At 35.2% G+C, this 14,174-nt stretch overlaps 3 protein-coding genes across 8 annotated transcripts in view; 1 reads left to right on the forward strand and 2 right to left on the reverse strand.

Annotated features, from left to right (window-relative positions):
* Positions 1-2,861, reverse strand: LOC132916688 (synaptonemal complex protein 1). The gene is made up of 10 exons (XM_060976908.1): positions 2,665-2,861; positions 2,182-2,384; positions 1,975-2,079; positions 1,693-1,857; positions 1,379-1,627; positions 1,053-1,198; positions 785-931; positions 465-706; positions 212-379; positions 1-113 (listed from the first exon to the last, which is right to left on the reverse strand). The coding sequence occupies exons 1-10, from the start codon at positions 2,768-2,770 to the stop codon at positions 10-12; spliced, it is 1,635 nt and encodes a 544-aa protein (XP_060832891.1). The 5' UTR covers positions 2,771-2,861; the 3' UTR covers positions 1-9.
* The window catches only part of LOC132916681 (organic cation transporter protein), a 27,907-nt gene continuing 15,341 nt past the window's right edge, over positions 1,609-14,174 (forward strand). For 3 of the 4 annotated variants that reach the window (XM_060976892.1, XM_060976894.1, XM_060976891.1), the window contains exon 1: positions 11,857-12,090. The gene's annotated coding sequence lies outside the window, so the exon portion shown is untranslated. Of the gene's footprint in view, positions 1,685-11,856; positions 12,091-14,174 lie in introns of those variants that run through there. The other variant, XM_060976893.1, reaches the window with a different exon arrangement.
* On the reverse strand, positions 2,951-10,026 carry LOC132916682 (locomotion-related protein Hikaru genki). Of its 3 annotated transcripts, XM_060976896.1 has the most exons (12): positions 9,472-10,026; positions 9,081-9,401; positions 8,296-8,378; positions 7,190-7,352; positions 6,995-7,025; positions 5,825-6,063; positions 5,105-5,239; positions 4,845-4,988; positions 4,523-4,735; positions 4,205-4,414; positions 4,030-4,118; positions 2,951-3,884 (listed from the first exon to the last, which is right to left on the reverse strand). In XM_060976896.1, exons 2-12 carry the CDS (start codon positions 9,208-9,210, stop codon positions 3,768-3,770), a joined length of 1,554 nt encoding a protein of 517 aa, XP_060832879.1. In that variant the 5' UTR covers positions 9,211-9,401; positions 9,472-10,026; the 3' UTR covers positions 2,951-3,767. The 3 variants fall into 3 exon arrangements, with proteins under 3 accessions (XP_060832879.1, XP_060832880.1, XP_060832881.1); XM_060976897.1 differs by lacking the exon at positions 6,995-7,025 and having other exon boundaries at positions 5,825-6,007; positions 9,472-10,022; XM_060976898.1 differs by lacking the exon at positions 6,995-7,025 and having other exon boundaries at positions 5,825-5,998; positions 9,472-10,019.

Raw genomic sequence — 14,174 nt, forward strand, 5'->3', positions numbered from 1 at the left:
AGAATGGCATCACTCCAGTCTTAAATAAGCTTCCACAGCTTGTTTACTCCTTAATTTAATTTCTGCCCGCGTTGGCACCGATGAATCAATTGCTTGATGCTCGACGATGAGACCTAAGAAACATTATGAACATATTATATTATGGAATCGAATGGGATAGTTCAAGTATTTGTTGTATCCTGTAGTGTTAGACGACTGCTATTATTATCACCCGTTGGTTCCACTTCCGCATCTTTGAACTTGATCTTTGAACGATAATTGGAAACGTAAGTTTGGTACAAGTCTTTCGCTCTCTCTTCTCTGTCTTTGTCCAGTTCGAAATTACTCATTCCGAATAGTGCACCTACTTTTCGACTAACAGTGGACAATAATGCTAAACCTAGAAAAAGATACGGGACGATAAGAATAATATTTAGGCGTCCCGAAAAATTTACTCGCAACTTTTATCGGTTTCTTTTCATCACCTTCTGTCTCCATCTTTTCTATCATTGGTATGTCGAATCGTTTATCAAATTCTTCCGTTGGCTTTCTCGCTGCTACTTTATTACCTCTTTTAACACAAATCAACATCGCTACCATATTCTGCAAAGCAGCTCTTATGTCCATCAGTAATTCACCTCGCTCCTTTTTTAAATTTTTTCGTTCAAGTTCACGCTTTTTTTGCATCGCGATCTGTTCCAGCAAGATATTTTTGTCCGCGTTATATCTACAAGAAAATTTATCTGCATACACCAGTAGCAATGTGCATACTAAGAAAACTCTCGCATGACAAAACATCACCTACTCCTCAATAGTGGCTACAAGGGCGTGCTCGAAATTAGACAGAGTGGACAATGCCTCATTTTTCTTACTTAACAACGAATCACGCTCTTTTACGTTCCGATCAAATTGTTCCAACAGTCGTGTTCGTTGTTTCATTTGTTCTTCCAACCTGATGATGGTTTGCGAAATAAACGTTTCGAAAGAAAAGTACAGTTTATAATGAGAAACTACGCTAATATTTTTTCAATTTCTCATTAACCTTTGTTAACCTTTATTAACCATGTACCTACCTTGAAAGCAATTCTCGATAAGAATGAACCAACAATGAATCCTTGATTTTATCGAATATTTCTTCCAAATAGCTTATTTGCTTTTCTAACGCTTTATTCGATATGGTTCCAGAGCGTATAATTTCTGTAGTTAATATCTCCTCGCTCTGTTACACGTTTAAAGTTTAAACTTCAAAGTAGTCCATACGTAGCCACGTACTTACTCGTATTACATTAGTTGAAATAATTTTCTGTCATTTCTTTTGTTTACTTTTATCAACAGCAGTAGCACGGCTTTGCTCTTTACCAAATTACTCTTATCGCAACTTATTTACTTTAACACTTACTTCGGTTCGTATGAGGGACTGCGCGTATGACCACAAGTCCTCTACTTGTTCACGTACGATCTCTAGCATACGTTCTTTCTCCTTCATGTTATTCCAAACATTTCGTGCTACACGTTTATACTTTGATTCGATGTCATTCGTTTCTTCGGTTGCGAGTTGACCCATTATCGTTGTTCGAAGTATCACTTTACATTGACTTACACGATCTTGTTTCAAGCTATCCAACAAAATTTCGTGATATACCGCATCCTACGAATACGAATTTTCAATTAGCTAATGAAAGAATAATCGCTTGGTGTTAACTAAGTAAGTACCTTTTTTAAGATTTCAAGTATGTAAGCATATGTTAAATTTATCGCCTTTGCTGCATTTTGTCTCGCAACAGATTTTTGATATCGCGACACCAATCTTTGTTGCGCTCGAGTCCATGGCACGTCTTTTTCTTCTTTGTAAATATTGCACAGCTCTGCGTGTTCTACCTGTATCATGTACGTATATATGCATGTCGTGTTATATATATATTTCTATGTATATAGTATAGTTTATTCTTTCTTAGGTACATACAATATGTATTTAGGTCGTTGGACCAAACATACTTGTAGTTCGAAACATCGTTTCATCTTTTGTTTCTTCTCGTAACGAAGCTTATCTAATTGACAGCGTTTCCTATGATTTTCCTCGTAAGTAGATTCACAAATGTGCTATGCGGGAGCAACGAAAAAGCCTATCGTGAAATGTTTGAGCCGTTTGGACCGTATAAATAATAATAATCGAATAATAAAATAACAGGAAAAAAGATTTACTTCTATTTCTCGACCTTGGCATTTTAATTCTAAATTTTTACGACTTCGCAATAAACCACGCACATGACCTTTTGGAATTCCTTTCGTTATCTCGTTAACAATTTGACGATAATTGTTTACATCTCGTTTGTACGTACTTAATTGCCATGATATCTTTTTCTTTAATTTTGTAGCATCTCGCAGCCTTATCTTCTTTTCACGTGCTAGATTTTGTGAGAGTTTTAATTAACGGTCAACAGTCTTATAACGTAAAAACATAAACGGTTAATTATGAAAAGTCGGTAAGTTGCACGGATGTTGCCCCAAAGAAGGTGGAAAGAGAAAAGCAAAACATCGATGATGGAATTGGAAAATATTAAATTTGATTTGACGTTCAGCCGAAAATATCCGCGCGCATCTCGTGTAGTATACCTTCTTATAAGATATTTTTATTTCGTTGTAAAATCAACTATGACGCAAGTGACTACCACGAGATTCCCTTACCATGTAATTTAAGGATCCCACGATATTGTTCTAATTTATCTTTAGTTGACCATCTTACATCTTTGATTCTACGGAATGTCAGTGGAATTCGTTTTTGAAATAACATTTCAGTCAGTAAACCGTTGGTAGAATGATCGCTATTGATTCGTTGGTATCACAAACATTATCGTTGCGGTTCGCTACGATTCGCGACAGTTTAATGGTTGTGTTGAAAAACCAAGGAATAGCTGACTAAAGTTTAATAGTTAGAGTAACTGCAAAAGATGAAAAACAAGAGCCCGAAATCTTAGAGAATAACGTAATTTTATTTTACATACAAAGACGTATCACATACAAGGGGAAAATGTGAGATTCTATAATCTTCTAAGGGTTAGAATTAGGCATCGTGTAATCTATATCGCATTCATTTATTGCACACGTATTATCACATACATTCTCTCTCTTTCTCTCTCTCTCTCCTTTTTCCTCCATTCTTCTATTTTTCTCTCTTTTCCTCCTTTATCATCTTTGTCGTCTCCTCATTCTATTTCCTATTCTAAAGTCTCTTTTTGTCATTCTTGTTTTTAAATATCGTTGTTCCTCTTGTTTCTTTAGTTTTCCGGAATATATTATAATAATATTCTGTTAGTAAAAAAATGTCTGATATTATTACGGATCTGCATTTAAGCATTCACGTACAACGTAGCTAACCACGTTGAGCTGGAGTCTAACGGTAAGTTTATGTATCGTTGTCGAAATTGTTATGCACGAAGTATTATACATACATATCTCGAACAGCGATATAATGTCAACGCTCACGATATGAGATTGCAAGAAAACGACTAGTTAGGCGATTAATCGTTTCGAATGCATACAAATTCGATCGTGTAGCTTCGTTGATATGTATCGTTTATTCTACGATCAAACACGGTCTATTTTGTGCTCTAGATCGTATATGTTTTCAATGGAATCGTTTAGATTGCCGCATAATTTATTAATCGAGTGGTACGCAATTGGCAATTGGGCGATGTGGTGACATGCATTTGCGTCTTTGTCGCGCCTTACAACACATTGGTACGACACTGGTTATCATTGGTGAGATTTTTAAAGAATTCATTTTCTCTTTAAACATCTTTATATGACCTACAAGGTGGTGGGGGAGCACTCCATATTCCATTTTCTCGACAAGTTGGCTTCCTTACGGGTTCCAATGGTGTAACGTATCCCGGTGAACAAGTTACCTGTTAAGCGATCAACGTGATGAATAAAAAAAGAAAGATGAAAAATTTGATTTAATTCATATACATATGTATATACAGATAGATCTATAAATAAGTAGGTGAAAATTATAAAACTAAATTAAAAAACGATAGATTAACCTGTTACCTGTATATTATCACCTGGTTTGTACCAAAATTTAAGAGGTGCGATTCGTCCGTGAGGCGGATCGCCTGGGTAAGGACATCTCACTTTACCTAATGATATGGAAGTGTTATTAGTAACGGAACAAAATAGATCCGTTCGTCCGATTAAATACTATGTCCATGGTATGGAAACTTACAAACTGGTGGCGGATGAGACCATGTTCCGTTCTCTGTACATATTACCGAGGCCTCGCCTAACAATTGATGACCAGGCACGCAAGCAAACCTGACAAGTGCACCAACTTTGTACATACGCGTTTGGTGTTGTTTTCTTCCTGAATTATGACGATTTGTTTGTTCGATAATACGGCCACTCTTCGGTATCGACGGAGTTGGGCAGATTATTTCTGCAAAATTGCGTTTTTTGTGTTATCGATGTACAATATATATACAATATATATATACTGCACCTTTTTACACGAGTAAATAACAGGAAAAGAATTTACGAAGCCTACCCTCGCAACTAGGCGTACTTCCGCTCCACGAACCGTCACCTTGGCACTCTATGGTCTGCGATCCTAATAATCTATGACCCCACATGCAGGCAAATACCGCTCTACGACCAAACGTATTGTTGTATTCGAGAAGTTGCAACCTTGTATCATCGAATTTATCTATAGGTGGGCATACGATTGTTTCGCATCGCGGAATTTCGGCTGACCATTTACCTGGAAAAGTATTTATTAGTGATACCGCTGTCCTCACGATCTCACCTCAATTCTCCCTTTCATCTTTAATTTCGTCCACAATATTACTTACACATGTATAATCCCTTACCGTTGTATTGACACGTTATAACAGCTGCGCCTTCTAGTTTAAATCCAATTGGACATTCGAACGTTGCTCCGTGACCCATACGCGCACCTTCGATCTTACCGATTAACGGTGGTTTGGGTAGGTTCAAAACGGGACACTGAACATCTGCAAATATGACAATGCATTTATTTCGTATGCTTCTGATAAACGTTCGCTCGTACTGGAAAATAGAAATTTGCAAAAGGGGAAGAGAGAACAAAGAAAAGGGTAATTGAACTTACCCACAACGTGGACACGTATGGAGTTAGATAATCCACGAGGTGTAGAGCACGTGTAAACTCCTGAATCTTGCGTTTTCGCATAATATATCGATAATCGATACTTCCAGTCTCTTTCACGAGCAGCAATCGCCCATCCTGAATTGTCGAAAAGATTGTTACAATGACTAGAACTGTACTATGCGATTGTTAGTTGTCGATCCTAATGATCCTTAACGTGCTCGTCCAATCCCTCGTACTCGAAGGAAGAACTAAAACGTTAATCACGATATCGTTTCCCTTATGAATCTTGTCTTTTTTTTTTTCTTTCGATCGGCAAAGCCAAATATTTCAACATAAAACGAAACTTATCTAGCTTTTTGCTACACGTATGCGACAAGCGTCGAAATATCATCGTATAAATATGACCGATGTAATCGTATAAACTATTACAAGAATCGATTGGGAACCCATACATAGACCGATGCCCACGCTATTATGTTAATTTTTCTGAATTAAATTTGGCAAACAATGGTTGACCTCATTATGCATTGCATATATGTATATATAATCAACCTAGCTGTAAACATTTCTTAATTAAAAGCGTCTCAACATACAACTGAAGAAAATTATCTTACAATTGTAGGAGACAATTTATTTATACATACGTATACGACAATTCTTACGCTCTGTATCGCAATGTGCAATTCGCAATAAAATGTCGACAATCATCAGAAGCCTTACCGGTCAAGTATTGACGAAATGTCGAGGTCCAAGTCCATTCGGGATTACCAAGTTTTCTAGCGAATAGGCATTCCAGGTGAAGAATGCTTCCAGGATAAACGGCGAGAGCACCAGATGGTTCGACAGCAGCTGAACCGGCCGGTAATCCAAATACGATCGTTGGCGGTACATCCTCTGTTTCTCCTCGAACAATCAACGAGAGGAGAAATATTAAATGGAACAGGATTTCGTTTCGTTTTCTGGCAGGTAAGGAAATTGCCGAAATGGGAAGAGAATTCCGAATAGCTAGGACTTTCAACTTTATAAGGCTGTGTCCTAATTGGACGTCCCATAGCGACAAGTGCGACAATACGAGTGTTCATAAATATGTATGTTAATCGCATAACGAAATAGGACAGCGGTGGAGGTTGAAGAGGATAACCAGTTGATCGTAGGACAGTGCGATGAAGTAAAATCCAACGTAGCAGAGGGAAGATTCGTAAGCCACTTGAGAGGATCGCACAACAGAGTCACAGCAAAATAGGATCACTTCCCCTTTGTATGGGTCAGAAGATGATCGAGTCAGACGACGAAACCTTTTGAAATTTGAAAATTTTTTAATGTTAATACACATTTCATTAATACAATAATGAGATTTTCCTAATTAAAACCAGACCAAACAGGATAAAAATTGGCAATGCTACACCATCCATATATAATACTTCTACATAAAGTTTACTAGAAAATCTTACAACGTGGATCTACGTATATCCTAGTATATTAAATTTGAGTATTGCATTAAAGTATATTGTTTAGTACTACTTTTATATGTTTATACACATTTTATAATATGAAAATGAAACATAGAAAGTGATACACAAACGCTTCATTGAAAAGTAAGTTTTGCAAATAGTTTTTCTAGCTACTTTGTACTAGGCCCTTTTTGTACTTCAAAAATCAATAAAGTATGATTTCTACTGGTAAAGTACGTAGTTTAGACCTTGGCGGTTTATGCGAAGAAGGATCAAATTTCAATCAATTGCAGTGACGAATATGACATTGTCGCATTGCACATGTTGTCACTCTGGACGCGGCCATAAAACATGCTATGTTCGTTTGGAGTCGTGCTAATCGGTTCTATACGATCGTCGTTGTACAACGTCCAATTAAGATACATAGAATAGTACATACAAGACGTAGATATTTCCAATGATTGTCACACCTACGTATACGAGCCGATATATTTTAACCAATAGTTTCTATCGCGTTTCTGTGATCAATTACCTTATCTTGTAATTTTTGTAAGAAATTACGAATAAGTAACGAATTATACAGATAAAAGGGATTATAAGAAATTAGAAATAGGAAAAATATTCATTTACTAACCGGTATAATTTGAAATCGCTGTCGTTGGAGTACAAGAGGGTAGTTTCCCGCTCCAACTTGCATTACGACAATGCAACAGAGGATCACCGACGAGCTTGTATTTGCCAAGTTCTCTGCATCTTACCGTCACCCGTTCCCCGTGTGGTACAGTGATCTTGTCTACCTAGTGACAATAGTGCACATGATCGTGTTTATTCTAACAACTTATTTGACGAAACTGTAGAAAAGTTACGTCCTCTCTGATTTCGATAATTTTTGAATATGTTGTAAAGCTAAACATTTTGAATACCAATTTCTTGCACATGCATCTATCGTTACATAAGTTGACGGCCACAATTTCCGAGACGTTTGCAAAAAATTATCTTCTGTTTATATATACAAACGAGGGTGAGACGAGCTTGTGGTAAAGCCTGTGCACAATTGAATATGCGAGACTGTAAAAATGTCTATTATATTTGAACGAGAAATGAATATCATCTAGTGAGGCAGCTGGCAACGCTTGTGTTATACGATAACAAATATTTCATTTTGTAAAATAATATCAATTATTCGTTTCCCTATTACATTTATAATTAATTTGTTATCATTTTACACAAGCGTTGTCAGATTGAAAAGCTGACACAAACTCAAATACCAAACATAAAGTCCAACATATTAATGATATTCATTTTTAATTGAGTTATAACAGATATTTCTTATAGTCTAGCATATACAATTGTGCACGGGGCTTTAAACGTGTATGCCTTTACGAACGCACAGTTATGGACAGAATTCACTGTAGTGGTATCGATGGTTTCTTGCGAATACCTTGGAAACTATGATCGATCGACAGCTAAATGTACAGGAAAAAGTTTTTCAGGATGTTGATTTCTACAATATATCCAAAAATCATCAAAATTGGAGAGGATGTAGCTTTTCTACAGCTTCACCATTTATTTTCATTATTCTCGGGAAGAACGCGAGCTATAACTAATCAGATCAAGCTAAACAAAGTAAAGAATGAAATACTATAATTGTCGAAGGAAATATATCGATGTTATTCCCCTCTATTCTCATAACGAATCAGAAACACATTCAAAAGGCTAATGCCACAGGCAACAACTTACAGATATTGTAATATTCTTGTAGGTCACGATTAAAAACGGATGTAATCCTTCAAGTTTACAACCTCTATGAAATCCGTCGGAATCTGGAAAGAGATTATAGTTAATAATGAAACAAAAAATATGGATTAAAATGACTAACAATAGAAGATGACAATAATTATGAAAATAATACATTCTTAATTACTGGTATCTTAAGGTTAGATTTTTTCTTTTGTGATAGTATACTGCCTGCTATTTGTAAGAAGCCGATAAAACAGATTTTTGAAACAATTTTTATCGATCGGAAACACGAAGCACGTGTTCATCGGGGCATCGTGTGTATTTACGAGTAGTATTTGCTGTATGACGCATGCTCAGCGTGGTTTCACTGGACGTTCAATAATAGAGGTAACCGCTTTCGAAAGTACCCAGACAACTTTATCGATCCGACAATTTCGTTCGTAGAAAAGTATTCGGTTGAATAACATTTTTCGTCGAATCTACGTCACGTTAATTTGTCTTTTCGAACGGTCTTCATGGTCATTACAATGAAATTATTATTCCACCATCACACATGGGATCTACTCGTATTTGACAACATCCATCTTACCGACAATGCACTACGGTTTTACAGATTTTTGATAGTTTCGCGACGTAAAGATAACGTTAATATGTGATTCTATCTTGCCGGCAAGTTCATCTATTTGCATTTCGTCAAAGGCAGATAATGTGCGAAGTGATTTCTACACTTTCAATTACTCTCAAGTGGTATTTTCCTCGCAGAATTTATCGCAGCATACACTCACCTATTTGTTTCGCCGTGCAAAAAGTAACCGTTGTTACAAGCCCAAGTAACAAAACATAAAATCCTGCACTCAGTTTCATACCATGCGCGCTTTCAAAGAATTTCCTTGTTCTTTCTTTCTCGATGGACATACTGTTGGTTTTTGCATATCAAAACGAAATGTTATTCGAGTCACTACACTGGAACTTGATTTCGATGATAATTTCGCATCGAGAGTGGCTGGAATTTTCGTAACTCGGAAAATCGTTTGTTTTGTTCTTTCGCATTCTGTTTCACAAGCATAGTAAATTGCACGTATACGGATGGCAAAGATTCAACGTCACTGGAAAATGGAAAAAGAAATAAATCGAGGGAGAAGAAATAGTTCACGTGTGACAGAAATACGAACGCACCTGCGTTTTGAAGATTGACCAACTGACCGAAAAAACACGTATATAGCCCGTGAGGAATGATTAGCGGTAGAACCAACGTCACCACTACCTTCATCGCTACGCTCGTAAACGATGCGTACCACCACTCGCGGAATTACGGGGTGAGACGTTAGAAGGCAGCTTCGCCAGTGTAGCTTACTTGCAAAAGCGCAGGCGTGTAACCGACACATGTTACATCATACTTCTATATTCAACACATGTGTACACGGAAAGCTTCCCAAAATTTTTGTTTCATCTTTAAACGATTTTACACATTTTGTAATATTCCTCTTCCTTTCGCATTCCACTTTCGTTTTTTGATTTACACTTGGAATTCTCAGCCTCTACATGTGTTTTCAAGAATTATGTTTCCCAAGTCCTCCTCCCAAACGCATTTCGAAGGATTGTTGAATCTGGGATTTCCGAATGTGAAGTGCGTTCCGAAGGTTTACGTTTGAATTTTTTGACACCTAATCGGCGATCAGAAGGATCAGGTCTAGGATTTTCGATAGCGAAATACGATTGCTTCCGCGGTCGTCAAGGTTTTAGGACGCTTTTGTGGTCTGTAAAGTGATGCCACCCGTGGACTATCCGCGAAGCTGGTCGAGGGGTCGCAACAGAGATTTTCGGATCTCAAAGGGCAAATTTAAGGGTCATGTTTGAGATTTTGCCAACCCAAATATGTTTACTAGGATTTTTGTCCCTAAGTCTGTTTTAAAGAGTCACATTTGACATTATCGAAATCAAAGTGCATTTTAAATTGTCATAGCCTGGATATTCGATATTCAAGTGCATTTCGAAGGGTCACGTTTGGCATTTTCAATACCAAGTACATTTTAAATGGTCATGTCTTCGATGGTAATTCTTGTAAATGTGCTTAGGAGACGAAAATCTCAAACGTAAAGCTTAAAAATGTACTTAAGAGCTGAACATTTCAAGCATATGCCTTTAATAATACACTTAGGAGTCGAAAAACTCTAACCGTAGTGTCAGACATAGATGGCTTGGTGTGACAGAGAAAGTATGGATGGGTTGAGATACAACAGGGCCGCAGAGGATCCTTAACGTTATTTCTTGAGCGATAGATAGGCTTGTTTGCTGCTCCGGCAGGTTTTCGTTAGCTAAATCTAGGTAGCAAATATGAGGAAACTTTACGTTGCTTTCGTACTCAGCCATCACGTTGCTAGGTTCGTACTTCGACAAAGAACAAAATGAGTACAAATGTTGTTTTTTACGATGCGATTATGAGTGTCGTCGATGATCGAGACGAATTGCAGTCTCACTGACGGGGTACGCGAGCACGTGGTAGTTGTATTGTGCCAGATTTATGGATCTGAGATTTATAGATTTTGCAAAAATTATTGAAATAATCGTCTCCTAATCAAGCAGGGAACGAATCTTTACTGATCAGCCGGATGTAGAATAATTATAGGAACTTGAACATTGTCTTGTCGGATGCGTCGAGTTTAAAGAAGTCACGTAATCACTAATCATGTAATCAAACGTAATCTAATGTAATCAAACAGAATTAAACGAAGATCACTGAAAAATTACAATATTTACAATATTTACAATATTTATAACATTGGAAATCAACCGTAAATTAATAAAATGAATTATATATATAATAATAATAATAAACTATATGTATTATATAATATATTTTTACAAAAATTTTAATTTCTATAAAAGCCCAGAACATATCGATTGATATATAATAATCATATGTAATCGTGGCAGAAAGTAAATTAACGCTTCCGCAAAAAGTTTAAATGTAAGATCGTTAACTTATTTTCCGATGCGACTGTGTATGTAGTTTTAATTAAAACAATAGAGCCTACTTTAATATCATTTTAATACAGTTATCACAAAAACTATTTAATTTTATCGTATGAAATTTTTCATATCTTCGATCATTTTAAAGCTGCTTCTTCGTTTATTTTTTTTTTCAAATAAATCATTAATCTTATCATTACAATTATTATATATTTTTGGACAAAAATTTTTTTTCTTATTAACTCGATAGCATGCTAACCATAAATAGTCGATAGCCACAATTAGTTATCCAGTAAATACCGTAGTTAAAATAGCAACTTACTTTAATCACTACTCTCGCATACTGCCAATAATAACGATATTACATCATCCATTATCATAGTCATTTGAGCAATTTTTCCGTACACAAAATTGCCATTATTCTCACGTTCAACTCGATTATAATCTGCAACCACTCGCGAGAAAATCTATCAGTTGTTTGATCATTTCTCGTACGATAACAATAGGTACGATAGCAAATGAACAAATAAAGATATCAGCTAACCATATAGAAACGTTGAAACCGCAGCAACCGAGGAGAATCAGTCATAAATTTGTCGAATACTACGTTGAATCTCTAAGACCATAAGGAAATTTTTATTTAGTATGCATGTACCGCCATGACTTCATTATCTTTTAATAAGAAGTACACGATTCGTTCACCAGAGCGCTTCGAGGGCTTAGATTCGTTAGGCAGACTGACGTTGTACTTTCGGCTGTCAATCATTGTCGTGCTTCGATCTCTGCTATCTTTCTCTTCAAACTGTACCATTTACCTAAATCACGGTAAGTAACACATATTTTCACAGTAATTTTCACTTCAGTAACTTCTCTGACGATATATCGAAATAACAAGATAACGAATAAGCGATCAAAACCAGAGAACGATCGGGCGACGATAATTACGAACGCGACATAGCAGACGATCTATGATAATAAACATTACCAACGATATGCATATATAAAATAGAGTTGCATAATGAGTTTCGGCACCAGGTTGATTCGTTAGTAAAGTTTTAAGTTACAATATGAAGGTCTCTCTCTCTCTCTCTCTCTCTCGCTTGTCGATATTTTAACGAACAAATCTATCCTGTACACTAGTGGTTACTTTTTAATATTCTTCTCAGCGCTAGTTCTTTGACACTGAACAGACATTTGTTCGATGAAAAGAGATACAGTATTTTGTAGTATATTCACGATGCAACTTCGAAATCCGTTTAAGCTTATTGGATTAGTTCGGTCGGAATCACAGTTCGAACGGGAGGAGCCGTTTAAAAATCCAATATTCTGCCAGATCGATTTTCATTAAGATAGTGAGGTTCGTTAATGCCAGATTCGTTGGATTTTTTCCAGTCGATGAGAAGAAAATACTGTTGTACCATTTGTACCTGATCTGATATTTCAGTCCAGCCCGTTACAAGTTCTCTCCTCTTCTTCTCCCTCCAACTTTTGTTTGGCATATAACAGGTTTGTTAACACGTTCGGAAATCGTAAAGGATTTTATAGGTTATTTAACTTTCCAATTTTCGCCTTTACGGCGGCTACAAATGAGTCGACTAAATTAATCGAGTAGACTCGTTCGTAGTCGTCCTTAGAGAACAACCTTGCTATGCAAATTGAGAGATCATAATTTATCAAGTAAAAAGATAACCAAGATGCTATTTGTAGAATTACCTGCTTAGTGTTATCTATAAAATATCTATAAAATTGTGTATTTATTTATTATTTATTCTGAGCTTATATCTTCTCCGTGGTTACATAAAATAATTACTACCAACTACATTGATGTGTTAGCATTTAAAGAGAGAATTTTTAAAATAAGCTACCAATTCGGAAATTATCTGTAAAACATAATCCATAAAAAATACATACAAATGATATATTTATGTATTATTATTTTTAGATCATGTTTAAATGAAAAAGTTTGTCGATAATGACATTGATTCATTACCATTTAAATTAGCAATTTTAGAAACAGATTAAATACATTTCTATATTTAAAGAACAGTAGGATGGTTGCACGATTATAGATCAAATCTAAATTTGTTTTAGAGAGCCGCTTGCTGCAATATAATAAAAATATTTATATTGAATTATATAACAATGTAATTAAATTATACAATTATATTTTAAAAACTACATAATATTAAAAAAAAATACATATAATAATATACTGATCAGAATTAACTTTATTTTATATGATATTTGAATTATTGCCGGGTTTTTCCTATTGCGTTAAAGGATATAAACTTATACAGAGAGTTTGTATGGCCGGTTTTTACTCTTGCTATCACAAATTGACGTTTCCTGTTGAGTGATAAAGCTGGGTATATTTCAAAGAAATTATTTTTTATATTTTTGTGAGTTCTAATTAACTAAGAATTTGTTTTAAAACTAATTTTTTACTAATTATTTTTTATGAGTGATTCTTCAATTCTTTTTGTTTTTAATAAACTACAATCAATCAATTTTATATCAGTTCTGAAGTTTATTGGAGCAATTTTTTTACTTTTTTTTCATTTCTACAAATACCGATAACTGATAAAGCTAATTCAAGTAAAGTGTGTATTTGTTTGGTTATGTAGAATTTGGTTTCATTTTTCTGTAATAAGTAATTGATATTCCCAATTTTGCAATTATAATTATCTATAGTGTAATTCTTTTACAATATACATATTATTCTCTATTATTTTTCTATAAGTATATTTATTATAATAAGCTTTTAAAATGGCATAAAGTAATTGAATGTTATACCACTTATTTCATTTTAGACAAATCTACATTTTATGCTTGATTATCTATTAATATATTAGTTTAAAAATTATTATTAATTATTATCTAGCACACTAAATGGTCAATTATCCGAGTCA

This window comes from Bombus pascuorum, chromosome 2, assembly GCF_905332965.1.
Source record: "Bombus pascuorum chromosome 2, iyBomPasc1.1, whole genome shotgun sequence".
Classification (NCBI taxonomy): Eukaryota; Metazoa; Arthropoda; class Insecta; order Hymenoptera; family Apidae; genus Bombus; species Bombus pascuorum.